At 38.3% G+C, this 24,905-nt stretch overlaps 1 protein-coding gene across 2 annotated transcripts in view; it reads left to right on the top strand.

The window, feature by feature from the left end:
• The window catches only part of LOC125867364 (vacuolar sorting protein 18-like), a 69,605-nt gene that overhangs the window by 25,931 nt on the left and 18,769 nt on the right, over positions 1–24,905 (top strand). For both annotated transcript variants that reach the window (XM_049547834.1, XM_049547835.1), the window contains exons 14-18: positions 9,114–9,256; positions 9,670–9,748; positions 20,198–20,260; positions 20,577–20,707; positions 23,998–24,103. In XM_049547834.1, coding sequence (XP_049403791.1) covers positions 9,114–9,256; positions 9,670–9,748; positions 20,198–20,260; positions 20,577–20,707; positions 23,998–24,103 — 522 coding nt within the window. The remainder of the gene's footprint in view (positions 1–9,113; positions 9,257–9,669; positions 9,749–20,197; positions 20,261–20,576; positions 20,708–23,997; positions 24,104–24,905) is intronic.

Genomic DNA, 24,905 nt, shown 5'->3' with positions numbered 1-24,905 from the left:
CCTTTTCAGAAATCTACCGCTCCAGGAATTTTAACAAGTTTGGCAGATATATAAGCTTGATAAACATCAGAGGTAGAAGAAGGGCAGTCATGATTATATCGGAGTTAACTCTTAACTCAGGCTGGAGAGGAATTGCAGAGAAAGTTGGGAGATTCATTAGAAGTCACAAACGTGGGGGGAACTTAGAGAAGCATAGACTGGTTGACAACAACATTCCCTATGCGAATATGCTAAGAAGCATTAAATGGGGGAATGAGGGGAGGAAAAACACACAAACAGTGAACTCGGTTAAAAGGGGGGGACAAAATTTGCATTTATGAGGACATAAATTCCCAGAGTGATGTATTAAAGAAGAGTTTGGTGGGCAAATTTATGGTTAGTAAAGGTAAGACTCCAAATCTTACAGAGGTCAGGAAATGGGCTAATAATCTCTAGAAGCAGATTCATGGTCTGAATATTTACGAAATGGAGGAGGGAATTTTCCTATTCGAATTTGCATCCAAAACCACTGCAGAACAAGTGGTAGAAGGTGACTGGTGTGGAAGAATTTTCCGGTCAAAATGCAGTGGTGGAGTCAGACAATAGGTACATCGGCGGATTATGGCCGACCCAAATCTACTTGGGTTAGAGTGGTAGGTCTGCCGTTGCGCCGTTGTATCTCTGGGCACAAAAAACATTCAAAGCCATCAGTGATTTTTGCAGAGGCGGGGTCGAAACGGAAGAGGAGACTCACCTCCGAAACCACCTCAAATGGGCGAGAATCAAAACTAATGGTGATGGCTCTTGCGTGCCGAAGGAAGTGATGATTGACGACAGCTCTTTCCAATACACGATGCAATTATGGACTGAAGCTCCAGTGAAAGTGGCTGCCGGAGAATGAATTCAAACTCAGCCTTAGATGGTTTTTACCTAGCAGTCAACCAGTCACGGACCAGAGGTTTTAGAAGAGAATTCTGTCTTAGTAAGAGAGGGGACATATAAAGCTGCCCAGCCACGTGCTAGGGATGAAACATGTGGGGTAGCTGCCAAAATCCCTGATCTGAATTTGGGCTTGAAAATCTTGTGCAATACAGACTTAGGCCCAAAACCTAGTGTGGGTCTTTTAATGAGTGGTCCATTTAGCCCAATTAATTCAGGAAAGCAAAGAGAAGTGGCACATGAAGGGCACGTGGGGATTAATAAAGGTCGAAGTGGTCTTAAAACATTGGCTATGCAATTCTTAAAAGCCTACGATGCTTGGGAGCAACAAATGTTGGTTGAACTTGATGATAGAAGTGTATCTTCCCAATTTATTGAACTTGAGGGAGCAACAAATGTTGGTTGAAATGTCTCTGACTCTCTGCCTCGCTAAGACTTAAATCTCTTCCCCCTGACATCTGAAGCCTCCTTGAGTCTTCTGCAGAGCCACCATATTGCCACTTTAAATAGCACCATTTTCATGATGTAATATAACTTTCAACCTATTTGAACCATGTCTCAGAGGGAGACTTAGTTTTTGCGAGATCATAAGATTTCCCCCTAATCTGAAGTAGATATGATTCTCTATAGATAAGAAAAGGTTGAGTAAGAAAACACAAGAGAGAGAAGAAGGATTCCGGAGGGCCAGAAACCACAGAGGGATGAAGGACCAAAAGGGTCTTTAGAGGAGAGTCTTGGGATATGTGTTTATCATTAATTATAGTCATTTTTTAATTTGGGATGAAAAATGACTATAATTAATGATAAGGGTAATTACCTCCAATATTTTAATTGCAAAATGCTCCCAGGCACATTCCCCAACAATATGACCTAACCTATCTTCCATTCCCTTTCCCTCTCCGGTGATCCTTCTGATCACCGGAATCAACCCCTCTCGTCCTCCTTCTCTTCTTTATCTCTCCCTCCTCTTTCTTCTGATACCCACTTCTCCATTGATTCTCATCCCTCTTCTCTATCTTCTCTCTCCTCTCTCTTCTGAAACCCTTTTCACCATTGATCTGATGGAAGAAGACGCCATTTATTTTGCTGTGGGCTTCAAGTCTTTTGATGTCTCAAGAATTTCAGGTACACAGGGGGACTTGCACGAATGAACCGAAAGGAGTAGGAAGTGCATCACTAGAACCTAGTTTACCAACAGAACAATGATATGGTTGATACAAAGGCTGAAAGAAGCTTCTTTGGTAAAAGGGAACTCGGTCAGAATGTGGAAGAGGCGAGAAATTTTCTCTGAAACTTATTGTGCAAGGAATTTCAATAAGTCTGGACGATACATCAACATCATAAACTTGAAAGACAGACGAAGATCAGTGTTGATAATCCCTGAAATAACCTTTAACTCAGGCTGGATGTTCATTGCAGCAAAGGTGGAAAGATTTATTATCTTCCACAGGAATGAGAAAGTTCCAACGGAACCTAGATTGACTGACAAGAACATCCCTTACGCTGATGCCCTTCGAAGTAGTAAATGGTCCAACAGAGGGGAAAGTTCATTCAATGCAGAAGTCACATTGAAGGGGGGAGTAGTTTGCATTAATGATGGACCCAACAAACAAAATGAAGTTCTTAGTAGAAGTTTGGTTGGAAACTTCAAGGATGTGGATACACCATTCCTCTCAGAGATTAGAAGATGGTCCTCTAGCATGTGGAAGCAAATCTTTGGGCTGAACATTTATGAAATGGGAAATAAAATTTTCCTATTTGAGTTTTCCTCGAAAGCAGCTGCAGAACAAGTGATGAATGGTGATTGGCTTTGGAAACAAATGCACATTAGGTTCAGTGGTGGAGCCCTACGGTTGGAGAAATCGAAGTAAAAGCAAAACCTAATTCAACATGGATTAGAATTGTTGGCCTGCCCCTTCATCTTTGGTCGCAGAAAAGTTACAAGGCCATTGGAGATTTTTGTGGCGGCTGGATAGAAACAGAGGAGAAACACAACTAAGAAATCATCTTAAGTGGGCCAGAATCAAAATCCTTGGAGATGGAACATCTATCCCAAAGGAAGTGACTATCGAGAGTGGTGGATTCTTCTTCACAACTCAAATCTGGGCAGAAGTGCCGGTGAGATTTCACGTTGGAGAAGGGGAAGAAGAAGGGGTCCAAGTCTTGGACCAGCATATATTGAGGGAAAACACAAAGGGTAAAGAAACAGCTCATAACAGCCCGTCTCTTAAAAAGTTAGTGCTCCCAGCACGTGTGCCCCCACGTGAGGAACTTTTTTAAAAACATTTGGGCCAGTCCAATATATCTTATGCTGAAGACACAAATAGAGGATCAAATTTTCTCTCTTTGGACCAAATTCGGTTTTCCCAACCATCAGTCTCTTTTAATGAACACATGGTTGCACAAGAAGCTCTCAAATCCCCCTCTAAAGAGCTGAACGATCTTAAAACTTTGGCTTCTAATTTCTTAGAAGCGCTCAAAGACTGGGAGTCATCTGCAACAGAAATTGGAAACGTCAAGAAGATTGCAAACACCACAAAAAACAAAGAGGCTCGCACGCAGAATGAGCAAAGCACAAAGATTAATGAAATTGACCAGAATGTTGAATCTCCTAAGTTCTCAGAAGGAAAAGGAACAGATGAAGACACCTCTGAGGCAGAAACGATAGGAACAAACATGCAGCTACAACAAATTCACGATGTTGAACCTGTAGCCACACATAATCTGATTGACCAAGAGGAAACCGAAGCAGAGGCATCAAATTGGGTAAATTCCCACATTCTAGAACTGAGCAATACTTACGGGGTAGCTTTTGAAGGCTTTGAAAAGGAGACTCTAGCACTCCTCATGAAGATTGATGAGAGAAAGGTTTCATTGAACAAAAAGGGCCAAGGGAAATCAAGCACGACACCGAAAAGCAGGAGGATTGGAAAGAATGAACTGAAAAATCTTCAGTCTAGTCTTAATAAAGAGGTAGAAGGTGGTTGGAGCAGAGGGAGAGTTCTCAGTTTGACCTTTAATGAAAGTTAATCTTGTCACTTGGAATGTAAGGGGACTTAACAGTACTTCCAGTAGAAATCTTGTTAAGTGCTCTTTACAGAAGTGGAAGGTGGATGCATACTGCTTTCAAGAAACTAAGGTGAGTAAGGATGTGGAGGGTATTGCAAAGCAACTGTGGTCATGTAGATGGATGAGATGTGGCTACATAGAAGCTAATGGTAGCAGTGGGGGGATATTGGTTATGTGGGATAGCAGAATTTGGGTTGGTACCATGATGGAAGTAGGGCAACACTCGATAACATACAAATTTGTTTCGGTGCAAAACTCTTTTACTTGGTATCTCACTGGGGTTTATGCACGCCATACCAGAGGTGAAAAGTTAGAATGTTGGGAAGAAATTGCAGCAATGAAGGAACTGTGTGAAGGTCCTTGGATTTCCTGTGGGGACTTTAATACAGTCAGATACATGAGAGAAAGAAGAGGATGCAATAGGATCACAAATGTTATGTCTGATTTCTCTAAGTGGATAGAAGATATGGAGCTTCATGATCCCCATTTGAATGGGGGGAAATTCACATGGTTCAGGGGAGTCAATCACCAAAGTGCTGCCAGGGTAGATAGATTTCTCTATTCCATGGAGTGGGAGGAAGCTTTTAAAAATATCAGCCAGAAGATACTACCTAGAGTGATTTCTGATCATAGCCCGATTATGCTTGAATGTGGGAACTGGGAGCAGAAAAGCTCTTACTTTTAAGTTTGAAAACTGGTGGCTCAATGTGGAAGGCTTCAATGATATGGTACAGGGATGGTGGAATGGGTTTGTGGTGGAAGGTTGTCCAGATTACAAATTTAGCATCAAGCTAAAGATGTTGAAACAAAAACTCAAAGAATGGAGTAAAACAACCTTCGGTGAGTTTACCAATAAGAGGAACAACTTGTTAGAGGAGCTGGCTGAAATTGATAGAGCCCAAGATGACAGGGACCTGACTGAAGATGAAATGATGGTACGAGCAACAATATTAGTGGAATTGGAGGTACTGGCCAAGAATGAGGAGGCTAGTTGGAGGCAGAAATCAAGAGTTTTATGGTTAAAACAAGGAGATAACAATACTAAATTTTTCCAACGAATAGCAACAGCTCACAGAAGATACAATACAATTGATAGGTTGGTGGTAAGGGGGCAGGAAGTTCAGGACATTGCAAAGATTAAGGTAGCCATGATCGACTTTTACAAAGATCTATATACAGAATCAGAGACATGGAGACCTTCTTTTGAGCTTATGGACTGTCCAAAAGTTTCCCGAGAGGAACAAGAGTGGTTGGAGAGGCCTTTTACAGAAGCAGAAGTACTACAAATTGTTAAGCAATGCGATGGAGATAAAGTTCCAGGCCCGGATGGTTTTACCATGAATTTCTTCAAAAAATGTTGGGAAATATTGAGAGAAAACCTGATGCAGACTGTCCAGAACTTTCATCATAATGAGATCTTTGAGAAATCTTTTAATGCCACCTTCATAGCTCTAATTCCAAAAAAGACAGGAGCAGGAGAATTAAAAGATTTCAGACCTATTAGCTTGATAGGAGGAGTGTACAAAATCATCTCTAAACTTATCACTGAAAGGTTGAAAACTGTCATGGGGAAATTGGTAGATGAACACCAAATGGCCTTTTTGAAAGGAAGGCAGATTCTAGATGCAGCTATGTTGGCCAATGAACTGGTGGACTCTAGGGTGAAACAAAAGACACCTGGAATTCTGTGTAAGCTTGACATTGAGAAGGCCTATGACCATGTCAATTGGAATTTCCTTCTTAAAATTCTAAAAGATATGGGGTTTGGCAACAAATGGATCAAATGGATCAGATTTTGCATATCCAATTTGAAATTTTCACTCATCATAAATGGGAGCACTGAAGGTTTTTTTTAAGTCCCAGAGAGGATTGAGGCAGGAAGACCCTATATCTCCCTTTCTATTTTTACTGGCAATGGAAGGATTAAATCACATGATAAGGATTGCAAATGGAAAAGGATGGTTGAAGGGTTTCAGTGCTCAGACAGTCAGGGGAGATGCTTTGGAGGTTACACATCTCCTGTATGCAGATGACTCATTAGTTCTTTGTGAAGCTGAGGAGATTCAAATCAGGCACCTAAGGGGCAAGGGCAATTCTCACCATTTTCGAAGGTATTTCTGGATTACATGTTAACTGGAATAAGAGTTCCCTCCTGTCAATCAGGTTGACAATATGCAATCCTTAGCTGAGACTCTCGGTTTCCAGGTAGCTTTCCTACCTACAAAATACCTTAGAATGCCACTGGGAGCTAAGAACAAAGAGTTGGAAGTCTGGAATGAAGTGTTGGAAAGATGTGAAAAGAAACTTACAAGATGGAAGAGTCAATATTTATCCCTTGGAGGGAGGTTGACACTCATTAAATCTGTGTTGGATGGCCTTCCCACTTATATGATGAGTCTTTTCTCAATACCTAAAATCATTGAAAAGAGAATCAATCAACTGAGAAGATCTTTTATCTGGCAAGGAAACAAGGAGAAGAGAGGGTGAAGTGGGATACCCTAACACTCAACAAAAAAACAAGGGGGCCTAGGTATAAAGAATCTCAGCAAACTGAATGCATGTCTACTACAAAAATGGTTATGGAGATTTTGCATAGAAGATTTGGCTCGGTGGAGAAGGTTCATCACAGAAAAATATGGGCTGCTCAATCAGTGTAAAACTGAGGAAGTTTTGGGTACTTTTGGGTGTAGTGTATGGAAAACCATCAGGAGATTATGGACAAAATTCAACGTCAATATTTCATTCAGAGTGGGTGATGGAGTGAAGATTGATTTTTGGAATGAGCTTTGGATAGGTGATGATACTCTAAGAAGCACTTTTCCTCAACTATACATCATAAGCCTTCAAAAAAATGCCACTGTATCTCAGGTTTGGAGCCAGCAAGGGTGGAACCTGATTTTTAGAAGAGCTTTGAATGACTGGGAAATTGATGGAGTAGCAGGCCTGCTTCAGGTTTTTAACTCTTTTTCAGGTATCTCTATGAGGCCAGACAAACCAGTTTGGAGTCTACATAGTAGAGGTTTTTTTACTGTAAAATCTTGCTACTGGAAGATGAACAACAGGCAATCTTTGATAGATATATATATGTTCCTGGAAGTTAATTTTGAAAGTTAAAAGCCCACTGAAAGTTTCATGTTTCGCTTGGCTTGTGATCAAAAGAGCATGTCTAACTCATGAGGTGTTACAAAGAAGAGGTTTACATATTTGCTCAAGGTGCTTTATGTGCGATCAGGAAACATAGGTAAATAGTCATTTGTTTCTACACTGCAAAACAGCTGCAAATATGTGGAACATGTTCTTACGTATTCTGGGAGTAAGTTGGGTAATGCCTAAAACCACCCTGGAGCTACTCAACAGTTGGAAAGGAATTGGAAGAAGAGGGCAAAGCGAAGATTGGTGGATGAACATTCCAATTTGTATCTGGTGGACTTTATGGAAGGAAAGAAATACCAGATGTTTTGAAGGCAAAAGCTGCAACACACAGAAGATCAAAATGAAATGCCTAAGCCTTTTATTTTTTTTGGTGTAAACAGAATATGGTGGGGGAGGTAGTAACTCTAGTTGATTTCATAGGCAAATTGTAAAGCTTTTTAGTTTTTGTGGAGAATGTGTCCCACCCATTGTGGGTTGTAAGTGCCCCACCTCATCATTCTTTTGATGATGATTTTTTGTGAATACAAAGTTACTTTCTCAAAAAAAATTATTCTTACTAAATTATATTAATTCTAATTATTTATTTGAGGGGAGGGATGAATATATTAACTAAACTAAAAATAAAGATAAAATAACTAAAAAGCAATTAACTAAGAAAAGATAGATGTTTAAACAATCAATGAATGAATCGATCTAGGATTATAATTTAACTAACAATCATGTATAAAACAATTTCATCAACTTATTTGATTATCTAGTTATTGATTCACAGGGTTAAATGTATGATCATGGTCTCTCGACCTCTAATCGCCTACGATAAATGACAACCTAACTACATCGTTGAGTGGGGATAGGCTGGATCAAGTACCAAGCATTACGATTTCTTCCTGTATAGTGACCAAGCATGGTTTCTAGGTATATCCCTATCCTAGATACAAATTAACCCTAATTAGTAAGAGAAAATCATGCTCCTTATATTCCACGTTCTATCCTCTTATTCCTCTCCCGAGTTCAGTTCGGACAATATGTTTATTTTAATGGTGATCAAGCATCAAAATAGTAATCACAAGAATATAAGAACAACTAATATGATAAACAAATCATGCCGAATCAAAATCACTAAAAAATCATATTGTAAGTAAATATAATCTAAGAACGAGAAGTTTAACTCCACATAGACATAGAGCAATTACAACCCATCATTCAAAGAAAAGATGTAAAATAAATAAAAGAGAAAGAAAAGATAAAACCCTAAATCAAAAGTTATTTTCTACATTCATCCTCCTCTCTCCCTAATAATTTATTCTTATGGACTATTTATAGATGTAGGAAACTGAATAAAATAATTGAGTCCAAAACAAATTAGGAACCCAAAACCTAAAAGGATTCCGCGTGAAACTGTAGCCGACTCCAACTCTTCGTGGTCTTGCCTTGGATATTTGCCACGTGGCACATATTTATTTCCTTCAAAATTCGCATTATGTACTTTGCCATATATATAAAATATTATTATTAAATTGAAGTTAATCCATTAAGCTGTCTGCTTGATTTCCTTCTTCAATCTTCCATCTTTTATTCGTTTTAGCTCCAAACTTCTTTATTTTTCCATCAATTTAATCCTACAAATAAAATACATTATTAAGCACAATTCATAAAATCCATGCTAAAAAAGGACAAATATAAATAATAAATAATAAATGTGAGGCAAATAATGATTAAAAAATATGTATTTTGGCCTCACATCAACCTATATATTGGTCTGTCATGAGTACCAAATGGCTTAATTATCAATATATCTCCTCTTCTCTTAAGCTCTCTTAATGCGATACGAGGAAGCTGAATATTAATGGAATGATTCCACTTATCCATCTTCAGACCAAAGTGTATTCTTTAAGTGATTACATGGTGGCTGTAATTTGAACATATATGATTGGACTTTTTAGGTTTTTGATTTCATACATCTTGCTTGACAGATCAATCGGCTGCTTTTGGAAGATGACAGTGCATTGGACAGTAATAATACTGAGTACCAATCACTCATTAAAGAGTTTCGTGCTTTCCTAAGTGACTGCAAGGATGTATTGGATGAGGCAACCACCATGAAGCTACTAGAAAGGTAGCTTTTTGACAACTGATCTCTTGCTTGGTTTTAAATCCAATTCTTGTAAATTTCTCTTTTTTTTTGTCAGTCCAATTACTTATCTTTTCTATCTCCGCTTCCTCCAAGAAACATAATGTGTATTTTTCATGTCATACTAATTGCTGACTGTACGTATGCACATGTCAGAGACTCACCTGGTAGAACATGTTTGACATTTTAGGTGCTGTGACCTGCAACGTTTTTCAGGCCAAAATCTCATGATAAAAAAAGAAATCTATGGTTATCTAGGGGAAAAAATGAACTCTTCCTTTGTAAAAGTTCAGTCATCTTTGCTTCATATATTTTTATTATTTATTCGTTCCCTAATATGTTCTAATAGTTTGTCAGTGGCTTTATTGTCTTCTATGCTGTTATTTTTTCTGTTGCAGCTACAGTAGAGTTGATGAGCTAGTGTTCTTTGCTAGTCTAAAGGAGCAATATGAAATTGTACTTCACCACTACGTTCAGGTTTGTTCTTTTTATGTATCTTTTGACATGCTGTTTTTTCATTGGCTTGTCTTTTTTATTTTTGTTAATCAATGTCTTATTTCCACTTTCATGCTGTTCTTTATTTTTGTTAGAGGTTACCAGAGGCATCTTTATGATTTTGGATACTTATCTTGTTTTCCCTTTTGTTTGGAGAAAACTGTTTCCCTCCACAATCAAAGGTGGATTGTTGTCTTTCATGCTAGAGTTTCTTCTTAGATCTGGTGTATAATACAATTCTCTCATGTATTCCTTTTGAATGTCATTAGATTGCGAAAACGACAATCTTATTAATGGGGCTTTCCTGCCAGGCAGTCCTTCAAATTTTCTCAGCTTAGACTTTTCTCACTCTATCCCATCCCTTCTCTTCCGTTCCTTCTTTCCCTAAACCTCCCTATTAGCATTAAACACTTTTGACTCAAATTCTGGAGTAAGTCATAACCTGTAACAACGTTCCCTAGCGTTCTCTAGTGTGGATAGTCTCCCTTTCTGCACAAAAGCTTACTCTGGACATATCGTTCATGCTTCACTGGATATCCACAAACCCTTAACATATAACCCCCACCTTTCTAAACAAGTCCACAGACCACAAGTGCACCGAGATGTTGGAAATATTCACCACAATAATATCTTTCTTTGCCCTTTTCTCTACACAACCTACACCTTCTAACCATCTCTCCTACTTCAGGTACTCCTCATTCGTTGGCCTTCTTGAAAAGCACTCTGGTTTCCCTTTCTAATACAAATCTAAAAAGGAAATTATAGTTTCGAAGCTTTGACACCTTCAATTTCGTTTCCATTCTCCAACCTCGAATGGTGGTGGGAGTTAAGCCTGGCAGCGGAACGGGGAGGGGTCAGTACCGTTCTGTCCTTGGTCCGTTACCGGTCCGGTACCGTTCCGATAGGCTCCGGTTTGGTCCAGCTTGAAAGGGAACCGGGAGGGGTAACGGGATGGAAACGGTAAATTACCGGTTAGTACCGGTCCGGTCCGACTCGAATTTTTAATTTTTTTTTTTAATAATTAAATAAATTATAGCCGTTGCAAGCCGTTGGGTAACGGGTATTGGGCCCCACCCAACGGCTATTTCAGCCTTTAACCCCCCCAAAACACCCCCTACCCCCCAAACTTTTTTTAATAGCCTAAAGTTTCAAAATTTACATTTTTGTCCTATTTTTTTTAACTATAAAAGCCCCCAAACTTTCATTATTTTTACTCACAAATATTCTTCCTCTTTAATTCTCTCAACTCTCAAGTCTCTAATCTCTATTAAATTACAAATGATATTAGTTTGAAAGATTTGGTGGATTACTTTGGTCTTTGGAGCAACCTTCAATGCTGGGAGTACCCCACAAGCTTAGGAGATGGTGGGAAGATATTAAACAAGACCATGTTCGGGAGAATCGTAAATTTTTGAGTTCTCTAAGGTTCCTTTTTTATGTTGCTCCTGATCGATATTTGGTCAAAGCATTGCTAAAATTTTCGGATCCAGAAAGAGTGGTTTTCAAATTAAAATATTTCAAGTTAACATCCACCATAGACAAAATTGGTGGGTTCACTGATTTGCATTACCATGGGAGGAGCATGATTGTACCTCATAGGCAATCCGGGAAGAAGTTCTTGCATTATCTTGGATTGAAAAACAATCTAAAATTGGCATGCTTGGAATATTAATGAATCTGTCTTGACTTTCTGTATGAACACTTTGGTCATAAGGGCGGTTACAAGATATTCAATAGAGAGTTTTCGTGCTCGGCTGAAAAGTGGGAGAAAAAGCATTTGAACGGTTTTGCCATTTCATTCCTGGGTACTTTGGTATTTCCTAATGAAAATGGAAAAATTGAGACATGCCTTAGTTGCGTGGTTCGAGCATTGGCCAAAGAGGTGGGTAGCATGAGGTAACTTAGGTGCCAATGATAGTAGCAAAACTGTTGAGGGCTCTATCCAAATGTGATAAAGGTAGGAGATTTTTCGAGGGATGCAACATTTTGCTTTAACTGTCGGTCCAACATGATAGACATTCTTACTAGCGTTGGCAACAAAATTGATACTCATTCGCGGAGAATGGCTAGGTTTATTGACCCTATAAGAGCTGAAGATTGGTATGCATTCATGAAAGAGCTTTCGGGTTATCAAATTTAATGGAAATACTTTTGGTTGTCCACCCCTAATGCTATTATAAGAGGTGATGAGCTTTACTACATCGAGGTTCATGGTCTAAGAGGTGTCCAACCATATGCTCCTTTACGAGTGCTTCGCCAGTTTGGCAAACTCAAGTCATACCATTGCAGTCAAATATGGGCAAGTTTGAGTACGAGTTTGGGTCAGACATTCCAAAAGTCCACAATATTCTTCAAAGATGGAAAAAACTAGTGACTATGAGTGTCTATGAGAAGCAAGCCTTTTGCACACCAGAATTCTACATGTGGCTCCTTGAGGACGCTGAGAGCGTGAACTTTAGTAGAGAAGGGCATAATGGATGTGAGGATATGAAGGAAAGACTTGGGCACACAACTTGCTGAATCGTCCATATGACATCACTCTAGAGATGAAAGAACAAATTGCTCATGCTCTGAGAATCATCGTCATAGGACAACTTAAAGTTTAGGATTTTCCCTTTTGTTATCCCATTTCCCTTATTTTAATTTTTTGTCTTTCTTACTTCTCTGTTTCAAGAGATGTATTAGGTTTAATTATTTAATGAACCAAATGGTTTGTTTCTCTTTCAATTCTGACTCTAAACTCTCATGAATCACTTATTTGTCGTCTTAGGCCTACCTCTAGCTCAATGAGGCTCCCTACATTTAGGACGTTTATTTCTCGTAAAACGTGTTTATATTTATTATATTTTTTACTCTCATAACAAGACTTTTCTCTTAATCTTATTTTCCTTTCCCCAAAGTTTGATCTGTGCACTTTGGCATATCATATGTTTTCTGGCATCTTTTCTAATGACACCACTGTTATACTTGGAGATTATTCTAACGGTAATGCCTCTAACGATGCTATTTCAGAGCATTGTGCTTAGTTTTAGTGCTCATTCTAGCTGCACTCCCTCATTCTACGACTGCTTCTACCTTTTGATTGTGTATCTGCTAGAGTGCACAAATCAATCTTTGGGGAAGGGAAAAATAAGATCAAGAGAAGTTTTGTTAGGATAGTAAAGCAAATTATAAAAATAAACACGTTTTACTAGAAATAAACATTCTAAATGCAGGGAGCCTCATTGAGCCAGAGGTAGGCCTGAGACGACAAATAAGTGACTCAAAAGGGTTAATCCAACCCTTATTTTGACATTAACGGGAGTTTAGAGTCAATAAATAAAAGAGAAACAAACCATTTGATTTATTAAATAATTGAAACTAGTACATCTCTTGAAACAAAGTAAGACAAACATAAAGTTAAACAAATGGCAATAGAATCACTGATTTTGACAATATTCAACAGGACAGACCTCTGTCTGATGTTGAAGTAATTCAAAAGGCAAGTTTAACTAAGGAGTTTGAAGACTATGCTAAAAAGGAAGAGATAGCTTGGAGGCAAAGATCAAGGACATTGTGGATTAAGCAAGGGGACAAGAACACTAAATTCTTTCAGAGGATTGCAAATGCTCACAAAAGAACCAATCACATTGACAAATTGGTGGTGGAAGGTGATGAACTAACAGAAGCAACAGATATCAAGAGGGAGGTGGTTTTATTTTATAGAAAGTTGTACTGTGAGACTGAAAATTGGAGACCTGCTTACAACATGTACCCCTGTCCAGTAATCAACAGGGAGGAGCAACTAGATTTACAGAAACCTTTTGAAGAAGATGAGGTCCTGAAAGGGCTCAAGGCATGTGCTATAGACAAGGCACCGGGTCCAGATGGGTATACTATGGGCTTCTTTGTGAAGTGTTGGGAGATTCTAAAGGGGGATGTGATGGCTACTATCCGGAAGTTCCATTCTCAGGAAGATTTTGAAAAGAGCCTTAATGCAACTTACATTGCACTCATTCCAAAGAAGAATGGAGCCAAAGAATTGAGAGATTTTAGGCCAATCAGTCTGATTGGAAGTGTCTACAAACTAATCTCCAAAATTCTTACAGAAAGGCTAAAGAAGGTGATGCCAAAGCTGGTTGACACTCAACAAATGGCCTTTCTGAAAGGAAGACAGATCACTGATGCTGTTCTCATTGCAAATGAATGTCTTGACTCAAGAGTGAAGGATAAAATCCCAGGCATAATGTGTAAACTGGACATAGAGAAGGCATATGACCATGTTAACTGGGAGTATTTGCTTGGAATTCTACATAGTATGGGTTTTGGGAGGAAGTGGATAAGATGGATAAGGTTCTGCATTAGCACTGTCAAGTTCTCAATACTAATAAATGGTTCTCCTGAAGGTTTCTTTCCGGCAAGCAGAGGCTTGAGACAAGGTGATCCACTCTCACCTTTCTTATTTTTACTAGTCATGGAAGGCCTGAACAGTATGATTAAAACAGCGCATAGGAATGATTGGATAAGGGGTTTTAATGTGGTCAAAGAGATGAATACTAGATTGGAAATCACCCATCTGCAATATGCAGATGACACTTTGATTTTTTGTGATGCAGAAGACAGCCAACTAAAAATTCTGAGGATAGTTCTCATACTATTTGAGTCAGTATCAGGGTTGCACATTAATTGGAGAAAGAGTCACATCTTTCCAATCAATGATGTGCCCAGAATACAAAATCTGGGGGATCTTTTGGGTGGAGAAATAGGGCAGTTACCAGCAACATACTTGGGTATGCCTTTGGGTGCCAATAGCAAATCCAAAGAGATATGGAATGGAGTAGTGGAAAGATGTGAGAAAAGATTGTCTAGGTGGAAGTCTCAATATTTATCAAGAGGTGGTAGATTAGTGCTGATTAACTCAGTCCTGGATGCATTACCAACTTACTTAATGTCAGTTTTTCCCCTTCCAGCAAAGGTGGAAGAAAGAATTGATGCTCTGAGAAGGAATTTTTTGTGGCACGGTGAGAAGGAATATAAAGGTTTCCACCTAGTCGAATGGAAGACACTGCTACTATCCAAGAAGCAGGGAAGACTGGCAATCAAAAATATTAGAAAGCAGAACAAAAGTCTTCTCATGAAGTGGTTGTGGAGATTTCCTTTAGAAGATCAATCTTTGTGGGGTAGGGTGATCCAGGCCAAATATGGGAAGGAAGGACCCTGGAAGACTAAGGAAGTGACATCCACATATGGAACCAGTTTGTGGAGATCAATTAGAAACTTATGGCATGGTTTCTATGCAAAAACTGAATGTAATGTGAACAATGGGAGGAAGATCAGGTTTTGGGAAGATAACTGGTTAGGGAATGGAAGCCTCAAACGCTTGTTCCCGGATATTCATCACCTGAACCAACAACAAGAGTCGACTCTTTATGAAGTTTGGTCTGAACATGGATGGAACCTTACCTACAGAAGACTGATGCAAGACTGGGAGGTGGAAAGATTGGCTGAATTTTATGGAACACTTGATCAGTTCTTAGGATTCAAGGATGGAGAAGACACTCTTAAATGGAAATGTCATAATAAAGGTTTATTCACTGTTAGTTCTGCATATAGAATTATGAATCAGATGGGATCCCAAGTTAACTTTCTGCCTTGGAAGCTTATATGGAAGGTTAAAATACCATATAAAGTGGTAGTTTTTACTTGGTTGGTGGTGAAAGAGGCTGTACTTACACAAGAGAATCTTATGAAGAGGGGAATACAAATGTGCCCAAGATGCTGTTTTTGTGAGCAGGTTGCAGAGACAATTAATCATTTGTTCTTACATTGTAAAGTGGCTGGCCAACTGTGGAAATTGTTTACTAGCTTCAGAGGTATAAGTTGGACGGTTCCAGGGAGAACAGGACAGGCTCTAGAAAGCTGGAATATGGAGGGCAGTGGCAGCACAGACAAGAGTAGATGGAAAATTGTCCCAGCTGTTATTTGGTGGACCATATGGAAAGAAAGGAATTCTAGGAATTTTGATAACACGAGCAGCCCTCTGCACAAGATTAAAATGAACTGCATTATCACTTTTTGCTATTGGTGTAGTTCAGAGTATATAGATGACCCTGTGGCTATTGTAGACATTCTAGGGTCATTATAAAGATGAAAGAAGGATCTAGGGATAGCTTCTCTTTTTTCTTCTTTTCTTTTCTTTATCTTTTGTTTATGCCCGACACACATGTGTGGAGGGACCATATGATGTAAATTTTGGATACCAGCTTTGAGCTGATGATTGATATACAAATGTTACCTTTATCAAAAAAAGGGAAAATCCTAAACCTCAAGATGTCATATGACGTTGATTCTCAGAGCTTGGAGCAATTTGTTCCTTCATCTCTAGAGTGATGTCATATGGACGATTCAACAAGTTGCATGCCCAAGTCTTTTCCTTCACATCCATGATGCCTTTCTTTGCTAAAGTCCATTTTCAGCATCCTCTAAGAGTCACACATAATATTCTAGCGTGTAACTCCTTGCAGAACACTCATAGTCAACAACTCTTTCCACCTTTGAAGTATATTGTGGACTTTTGGAAAATCTGGCCCAAGCTCGTACTCAGGCTTGCCCATATTTGACCACAATGGTATGACTTGAGTTTGCCCAAACTGACGAAGCACTCGTAAAGGACCATATGGTTGGACATCCCTTAGACCAATGAACCTCGATGTAGTAAAATTCATCTCCTCTTATAATAGCACTAGGGGCGGATAACATAAGCGTATTTCCATTAAATGCGATAACCCAAAAGCTCTTTCAAGAATGCAAACCAATCTTCAGCTCCTACAGTGGCAATAAACATGGTCATTCTCTACGAATGAGTGTCAATTTTGTTGCCAACCCCCGTAAGAGTGTGTATCATGTGCTCGTAGAAGTTTTCTATGGCCCATAGTTGAAGTAAAAAGTTGTATCCCTAAAAAATTCTTCTACCTTTAGCACATTTGGATAGAGCCCTCAATATTTCTCTTACTATCATTGGCACCATAGTTACCTCAATGCCACCCACCTCTCGAACTAAAGCATGCGTCAATTTTTCCATTACCTTTAGAAAATACCAAAGTACCCAGCAATGCAATGACAAAACTATTCAAACGCTTCTTCTCCCACTTTTCTGCCGGGCAAGAAAACTCTCCCTCTATCATCTTGTAAGTGTTCATACAGAAAGTCGAGAGAGATCCATTCATTGTCCAAGCATGCCAACTTGAGATTGTTTTTCAATGCAAGAACTTCTTCCTGGATTGCCTGTGAGGTACAATCATGCTCCTCCAATGGCAATTCAAATCAGTGAACCCACCAATTTCGTTTATGGTGGGTGTTAACTCAATCTTTAAATTTGAAGTCCACTCTTTCTGGATCCCAAAAATTTAGCAATGCTTTGACCAAATATCAATCAGGAGCGACATAAATAAGGAACGTCAGAAAACCCAGCAACTTACGGATCTCCCTACTATGGTCTCGTTTAATATCATCCCACTATATCCTAAGCTTGTGGGGTACTCCCATCACTATTTGAGGCTTCCCTTTCTAATACAAATCTAAAAAGGGAAGTATATATACCTCGTGGGTATCATAGAGTTCCGCACATCACATGGGCGTTCTTTTTTATTGATTTAGAAAAAAAAGACGAGAGAACAAAAAAAAGGAGCCAAAAGGTGTGTAGAATTAGATTTTGAAAAATACAGGAAATAAGGAAAAATGATTTGAAATAAATATATAAAAGAAATTAGAAAAATGGAAAATAAGTATAATATATAAGTTATTGTGGTTACTGATTTTGAGAAAAAGGCAAAGTTATATAAAAAAAGAAATGAATAAATATTTACTATTTGTTATCTTTATAGAAATTAAAGATAGGGAGCAAAAAAAGTGAATGAAATTATATTATGGAGAAAAAAAGAGTCAAATGAAATTAGAAAAGAGAAAGGAAAAAAGATGAAAATAATGAAAGCTCAAAATGAGTATGAAATTAGATTATGATGAAAAAAGAAAATAAAGAATAATATGATTTGAAAAAAAAATGACTTGAAAAGGAGAAAAAAGTTAAAAAATAAAGAATAAGTGAGAAAAAGGCAAAGTAAAAGAGAAATAAGAGGAACAAAAGAAGTAAAGAAAAAAAAAGAAACAGAGAAAAAGAGGCAATCACCTACTAAAGCTACAAAGGGTTATTAGTTTGATGGGTAGGCAAGGGTAATTGATTTACTTTTAATGGGCAGTTCTGTATCCTTACTATTTTCGTTGTCAATATTTTTCTTTTCTTTGATATTTTCATCTCATCTTCTTCAAACCTGCTTTGTAAAAGATTTTTCTTGTAAGGTTTGCATACATCCCACCTTTCCCAGACCCCGCTTGTGGAATCACACTGGGTATGTTGTTGTTGTATGGAATGCTTGAGTGGATGCTAAATCAGGTTGTGGAGTTGGTTTAGATTAAACAATTATGCACATTTTTTTTAACAATATGATGGCATACTGATTGGTAGAACATTGAGATATGTGAGTTGTAGTAACTCATTTTTGAGCTGGAGCTTCAGAGGTATTGTTCTTCTAGTAGCGTCTTTACTTCCGGAGAGTGAACCTTGTTGTGCTGTTAGTGGTGCAATTTGCCATGGTGTTCTCTTGGGTTTCCCTTTATGCTCTTAAATATGTAGTTGAAATAGAATGATGTTTGCATTTTGCTTGGACATCCCAGTCTACACTCATCTTCAATGGATTCCTCTGGAGAGTGGCTTGATGCATATAACATGCATTTTGTTTACTGATTCCACTACCTTTTCCTTGCATTATCTTTGGAGATCTCTGTCCAACCCCACTGCACCCCCATATAGACTCTTACATTTCTTTCTTTGAGATTGCACTTGGCATATAGCATGAACTTCTGTCAACTTGCATGCTTCTGTTTCTTGGATACTGTCACACAGGCAGACTACTTCACCTAAATTCAGTGCAAGAGGTTAGCCCACTGTGCGGCAGTCAAGTCCCACACTTAACTCAGCCTATTTTGCCTAACGTTCAATGACGTTTTCTGTTTTGCCTTAGATTATTTTTCGATGCTTATCAATGAAATGAATACATAGAATACGGGAAAACCCAACCTTTATATTAATAATCAAAACAATACAAAGGAACTCACTTGTTAGGATAACAATTCTATCCCAACTTCGACTTCGACTTAAGGCACAATCACAAGTCGATTGCTGCCTTTGACATTCTTTTACAACCCTCACATTTTTTCTAAGTGTCTTGGTGAAATTCCAGACTTAATCCTCCCTCTTTCACCCTCTTTTTTTTTTTTTTTTTTCCGTCCAACACCAAGGCTGCACATTTATAGACCATGTGGCAGTCTTGTGTTTTACAATGCATAGTGTTGTGACACATGTCTAACACTTGTCAAGACATCAGCCCACTAAATTAAACTTCAGTTGACATTCCCAACTGATAAGAGCATTCAAATTTCGAATTCAAAAAGCAAATACAAGTTACTGTGAGAAATATATGGGGAAGATATTATTGAATTGTGTATTTAAATTGTTACATTGAGACCCTATTTATAGACAATACATTGAAATCCTTTTCTAACTAGGATTCCTATTCCTATTCTTCTTCCTATTCTAAGTAGGAGTATATGTACATATTTCTATTCTAACAGTTACAATGAATCTGGACACAAGCGGTTACAAAAAGGTAACCGCCGCATGTGCTTGGCATGTGATCTTGGCTGACTGGATTTCGGCCCTTTGTTGCCATTTCCCTCCACATTTATGGCGCCAATGCAGTGTCTAAACATTGTATAGTCATTGCCTGATCAAAGTCCACCCGAATCCATCTGCCCATTTTCCATTCCTGCGCACTGCCAACGCCCTGCCGCTGCCTTGCCTGCGTTTGCCTTGGCCATGCTAACTTTTAATCCACTCATGCCATTCATTGTTTACTTGTTGCATTTCATTCATATTTGTCTATGCTTTAATTTAGCTCAGCTCGATTTTCCCGCACTTGACCAGACCATGTGTTTTCCTCATGCCAAACCTGCCCACAACCAATGCTGTTAGCGCCCATGCCATGCCATGGCCTGTTGCCTTGCCAACGTCCATTTCATGTTATGACACTGCCTGACTAACATTGTTTGGCATCATTAAGCCATGCTAACACTTCGCCCACTTTATACATGGTTGATTCCACCCGCACCTAGGCCCTTGACAAAGTCATTCATGCCAACCCTTTGCCGCCACCGTGCCAATGTCGAGTAACTGGATCAGGACCCTTACAGATACTTATGAATAAGACCAAGGGAATAAATATTATTTTGAGATCTTTTTGCATATGTTCTGCATTTTGTGCTCATAGTAACTTGGTGCATTAGTTGATTGTTGGTTTGAACAGTAATTTGTCTTTCTTTTTCCATGCAAATACACAGCAAGGAGAAGCAAAGAAGGCGTTACAAGTTCTTCAGAAGCCTAATGTTCCAACAGAACTTCAGGTATGGGTAGAAACTATAAAGTGCATGTCTGGATTGACTTATTTTAAGTAGCTTTTGACTTTTGAGCTTTTTTTTTTTTTAATTTCTGGAAGTGTTTGGGAAACACAAAAAGTGCTTTTAAGCACTATATCTTAGGCTTTAAAAGTACAAAAGAAGCCAAAAGCCAAAAGTTGGATGTTCCCAACTTATGGCTGATAGGTTTTAACTTATAAGCCACTTAAAAAAAGCCAATCCAAACGCCCCCTAAGTAGGAATTGTGTTTTGAATTTACTGTAATCGTACCATGCCCTACTTGGTTTCTTTTGTTCTATTGCAGTACAAGTTTGCGCCAGATCTCATCATGCTTGATGCATATGAAACTGTTGAGTCATGGATGACCACTAAGAGTTTGAACCCGAGAAAGCTCATTCCTGCAATGATGCGTTATTCAAGTGAACCACATGCAAAGTAATGTGCATCTCTACCTTGCATTGAGTTCTGTGATCTTACTGACACGTTCTTCACGGCCTTGCACTTTTAAGTGCCAATTCTATTCCATTTATTTGTATCTTAGTTTTGTGGATAGTAGGGGGTAGTTGATACAAATGCTAATATTGAACATTCCAATAGTGATTGTAGAATGGCTGATGGTACCCTCTTTAATATCTGGGAGTATTTTTCGGTTGTAATATTACTATCTCATTTGCAATTTATACAAATTTCCTCTCAAAAACTGAGTAGCACAAAGCCATAAAAATGTTGTGGTTTGCTTTTGTCCCCTACTTCTCTGAATTTAAAAGTGGACTTGAGAAGGTAAGGCAATGTTTAGTACCTGCGTTTCCAAAGTTCTTATAGTGGTCACTATGATATTTTCCGTAGGTGTGAGAAATATTGGGGAAGAATATTATTGAATTGTGTATCTACATTATTACATTGAGACATTGTTTATAGACACTACATTAGACTCTTTTTCTGACTATGACACTACATTACATTCCTTTTTCAAGTAGGATGCCATATATTATTCCTATTTTAAGTGGGATTGTATATACTATTTTTGTTCCTATTCATATTCTAAACACTCACCTCAAGCTGATGCATACAAGTTATATCTACCTTGCTTGTTACAAATATAATTGATACAAGGACCGGTGAGAGACTTGGTGAAGATATCTGCAAGTTGATCACTCGTATTTACTTATTTTGTAACAACATCTCTTGAGAGTATCTTTTCTTTGACAAAGTGATAGTCAATCTCAGTGTGCTTAGTCCTCTCATGAACAACTGTATTTGATGTAGAATGCCGATAAAACAAAGAATGATCACCTCTACTACGAGCCATAGCAAACTCCTGAATTACTATGTTGATGACTATTTCAGACCATAGAGTGACGTACACAATCGACATATAAGGCAAGTAGACTCCCCATGAGCAATAAAATAGGTGGTTGCTCCATACAAACTTCTTCCTCGAGATCATTGTGGAGAAAAATATTCTAATGTCCAACCAGTGTTATCAAAGGCGTGCTTAAGCCCTGAAGCGAGGCTCAAAACGTGTTGAGCACTTCGCCTCGCTTTATCTGCGCTTCAGTGTCGTCATCAAGGTTCTAAGGCAAACGTTTCCTTGCCATTGAGCTTCTTATGAAGAAGTGGAACTAAATAATTGGTATTTCACTTTATCATAATTTTTTTTCCATTTCTTTGGTCATATATTTGTCATTCATGTGTATAATTATTAGTCTTGGACTAAACATAAATGGAGGAAATTCCCTACCTTTGACTCTAAGCAACTCCATGCTATTTTGGCAGATTCTATCAAATACTTGTTCTAACTCAGGCGGGGCGCTCTAGGTGTCCGACCTGGTTGAGGAAAGAGTGGAAGTGCTACTAGCAGAAGGGAAGGAAGAAGTATTCTTTTCTCCCTTTGCACGTTTTCTCATTAAAGTCATGCTTTATTTGCGCTTCACGCTTAAAGCCCCCACGAACCTTAGAGCTTTTTTGCGCTTTTCGCCTTTGATAACACTTTGTTCAACTGATTAAAAGGCCAATGGCGAACAACAATCATAGATAGAGAAAGGTGGACATATGCTATTTTAGCCATGGGATGGGAAGTATCATTGTAATCTAGCCAAAATATCTAAGTATACCCTCTTTTGGCAAAAGTAAATTTGAAACAGAGAAAAAAACGTTGGGAAACTCAGATTTGCCAGAAACAATACAACAATCACTAGAAAGTGCTCGAAATCTGGTATAAAATATATGGATCGTCTCGAGATCAAGATACTAGTTGATATTGAACAAGAGAAGGCGCTGAAAAATTGGTTGGAATAGGCTCACGCACCAATGTGTGGTACTTGTGTGGTTGCTGGTCCTTGAGGTGGTGTTAGATTTTGCATAAAACCAACAGAAACACAGATAGTTGTGAGTAGTCATTGGAAAGATGCATGGTGCTACACAAATCAGATATGAGAAAGTAGTCACTGGAATGATGCACGGTGCTACACAAATCATATATGAAAAAGTAAGAACTAGAATGATGCATGGTGCTACGAAAATTAGATATGAAAAAACAGTCATCGGAAAGATTCCCTGTGCTAGGCAAATCGTGTATGAAAAAGTAGTCACCGAAAAGATAGCACGGTGCGACACAAATTGGATATGAGAAAGTAGTCACCGAAAAGATGGCATGGTGCAACGTAAATCGGATATGAGAAAGTAGTCATCAGAAAGATGGCATGATGCTACACAAATTGGATATGAGAAAGTAGTCACCAAAAAGATGGCATGGTGCTACGCTAAACGCTAATTAGACATGAGAAAGTAGTCACGGGAAGATGCATGGTGCTACGCAAACACTAACGGATACAGAGTTGACATAAATCAGTCCTAGAAAGTCATCTAAAATTGACGCATGGTGACCTGTCTCATTGTATATTTACATTATTACATTGAGATCTTATTTATAGACACTACATTAGACTCTTTTTCCAACTAGGGCACTATATTACAGTCCTTTTGCAAGTAGAATTCTATACACTATTCCTATTCCTATTCTAAGTGGGATTGTATATACTATTCTTGTTCCTATTCCTATTCTAACAGTAGGAAAGCTGGAACCCCCTTGAAAATGAAGCTTTATAGGCTAGAAACACCAATAGGCCTTGCATCCTAGGTTTATTTTGTGAAGCAAATGTCTTTTTCTTGATTTTTGTTAGGATTACATATAGTTAAGTCTTTCTAAGTGGACTGTCTTATAGTGTTTCTGTAGATCAAGTGGCTTGAGCGTTCGGTTCAACTTCCAGAACTTTAAGGTGATCTGGATATTGTGATTCTTTTCTTATTTTGGGGAAGAACTGTCAGTTTGGTTTCCATTTAACTGATCTTTTGTGAATTGAAAAGCTTAGATCCATTGTTGTTCTCTTTTTCTTCTGCAACTTCTCCTTGACTAGTTGCAAAATCATAAATTCATGTTGATTCCCATGTATCTTTTAATGTTTTTGATAAGTACTTAATTCTTTGTACTAGACAAAAATACGATGCACAAATCTCATCTTATCATCTAGGATTCTACAGAAATTGAAGACTTTTGTGTTCTGTAGCAATATACGTGGAATATTAGTATGTCCTGATGTGCCCCGTGAGTTTCTTCCACGTTGAAGTTTCTCCTGTTTGATTGTTTTCTGCATTCAGGATACCCTTTATCTGTATAGTCTTTGTATTTTTTGGTTAATATCATTTCTACCATATGCCACCTGCAGGAATGAAACTCATGAAGTAATCAAATACCTGGAGTATTGTGTTCATCGTTTACAGAATGAGGATCCTGGCATTCACAATCTGTTACTTTCCTTATATGCCAAAAAGGTTCAAGTTATTTAGCTTTTGGAATGCTTATCTGGTCTCATATGTGCTATGCGGGATTTATCCATCTTTCTATTTTCGTTGAGATTTTTTAAAATCTGTGAATAGTTACCCATCCATTATATCTTCGAGTACTCAGTCTGCATCTTATTTTACTCATTTACAGAAAATAATCTTGCACATTTTCTGTTGCAAATGTGCAGAAGCCACGGCAATATTTAAGCATTATGTTAATTTCCCTGCTGAAAGCTATTCATCTTGATAAATTGTGATTTCATTTTAAATTCATAGAAGGTGGCTTATATTTCACCGTAACCAGATATACAAATGTTACTTGCACGAACTGGAAGAAATCAGGACTGCTTTGTACATGTTACAAATTATACTTGCAAGAATTGGGAGAAATCAGTACTTCTTGATGTACCCTTTTTTTTTCAATGCACACAAGGCTGTCACCTAGTGGTCCATGAAGTGGGATGAGAACCATGAGGTCTCAAGTTCTAATCCTAGCTGAGGCAAAAGTACTTGGTGATTTCTTCTCATCTGCCCAAGCCTTGGTGGGCATAGTTACCTAGTACCTGAGTAGTTGTTCTTGTTGGAGGTAGCAAGGTACCCGGTGTAGTAGTTGAGGTGCACGCAAGTTGTCCCGAGACACCACCATCTTAAAAAAAATTACTTTGTGTAATTATTTTATAAATTATTGTTTCTTTGTCAAAGTTGTAGAACTAATCGTACCCTTGTAGTTCTTGTCATGTGTTGTTTATTGTGTTTTGATTATCACACTATTTTGCTATTGTTATCGTCT

The sequence above is a fragment of the Solanum stenotomum genome, chromosome 6 (genome assembly GCF_019186545.1).
Source record: "Solanum stenotomum isolate F172 chromosome 6, ASM1918654v1, whole genome shotgun sequence".
NCBI lineage: Eukaryota > Viridiplantae > Streptophyta > Magnoliopsida > Solanales > Solanaceae > Solanum > Solanum stenotomum.
This window is presented reverse-complemented; position numbering and strand designations above follow the sequence as displayed.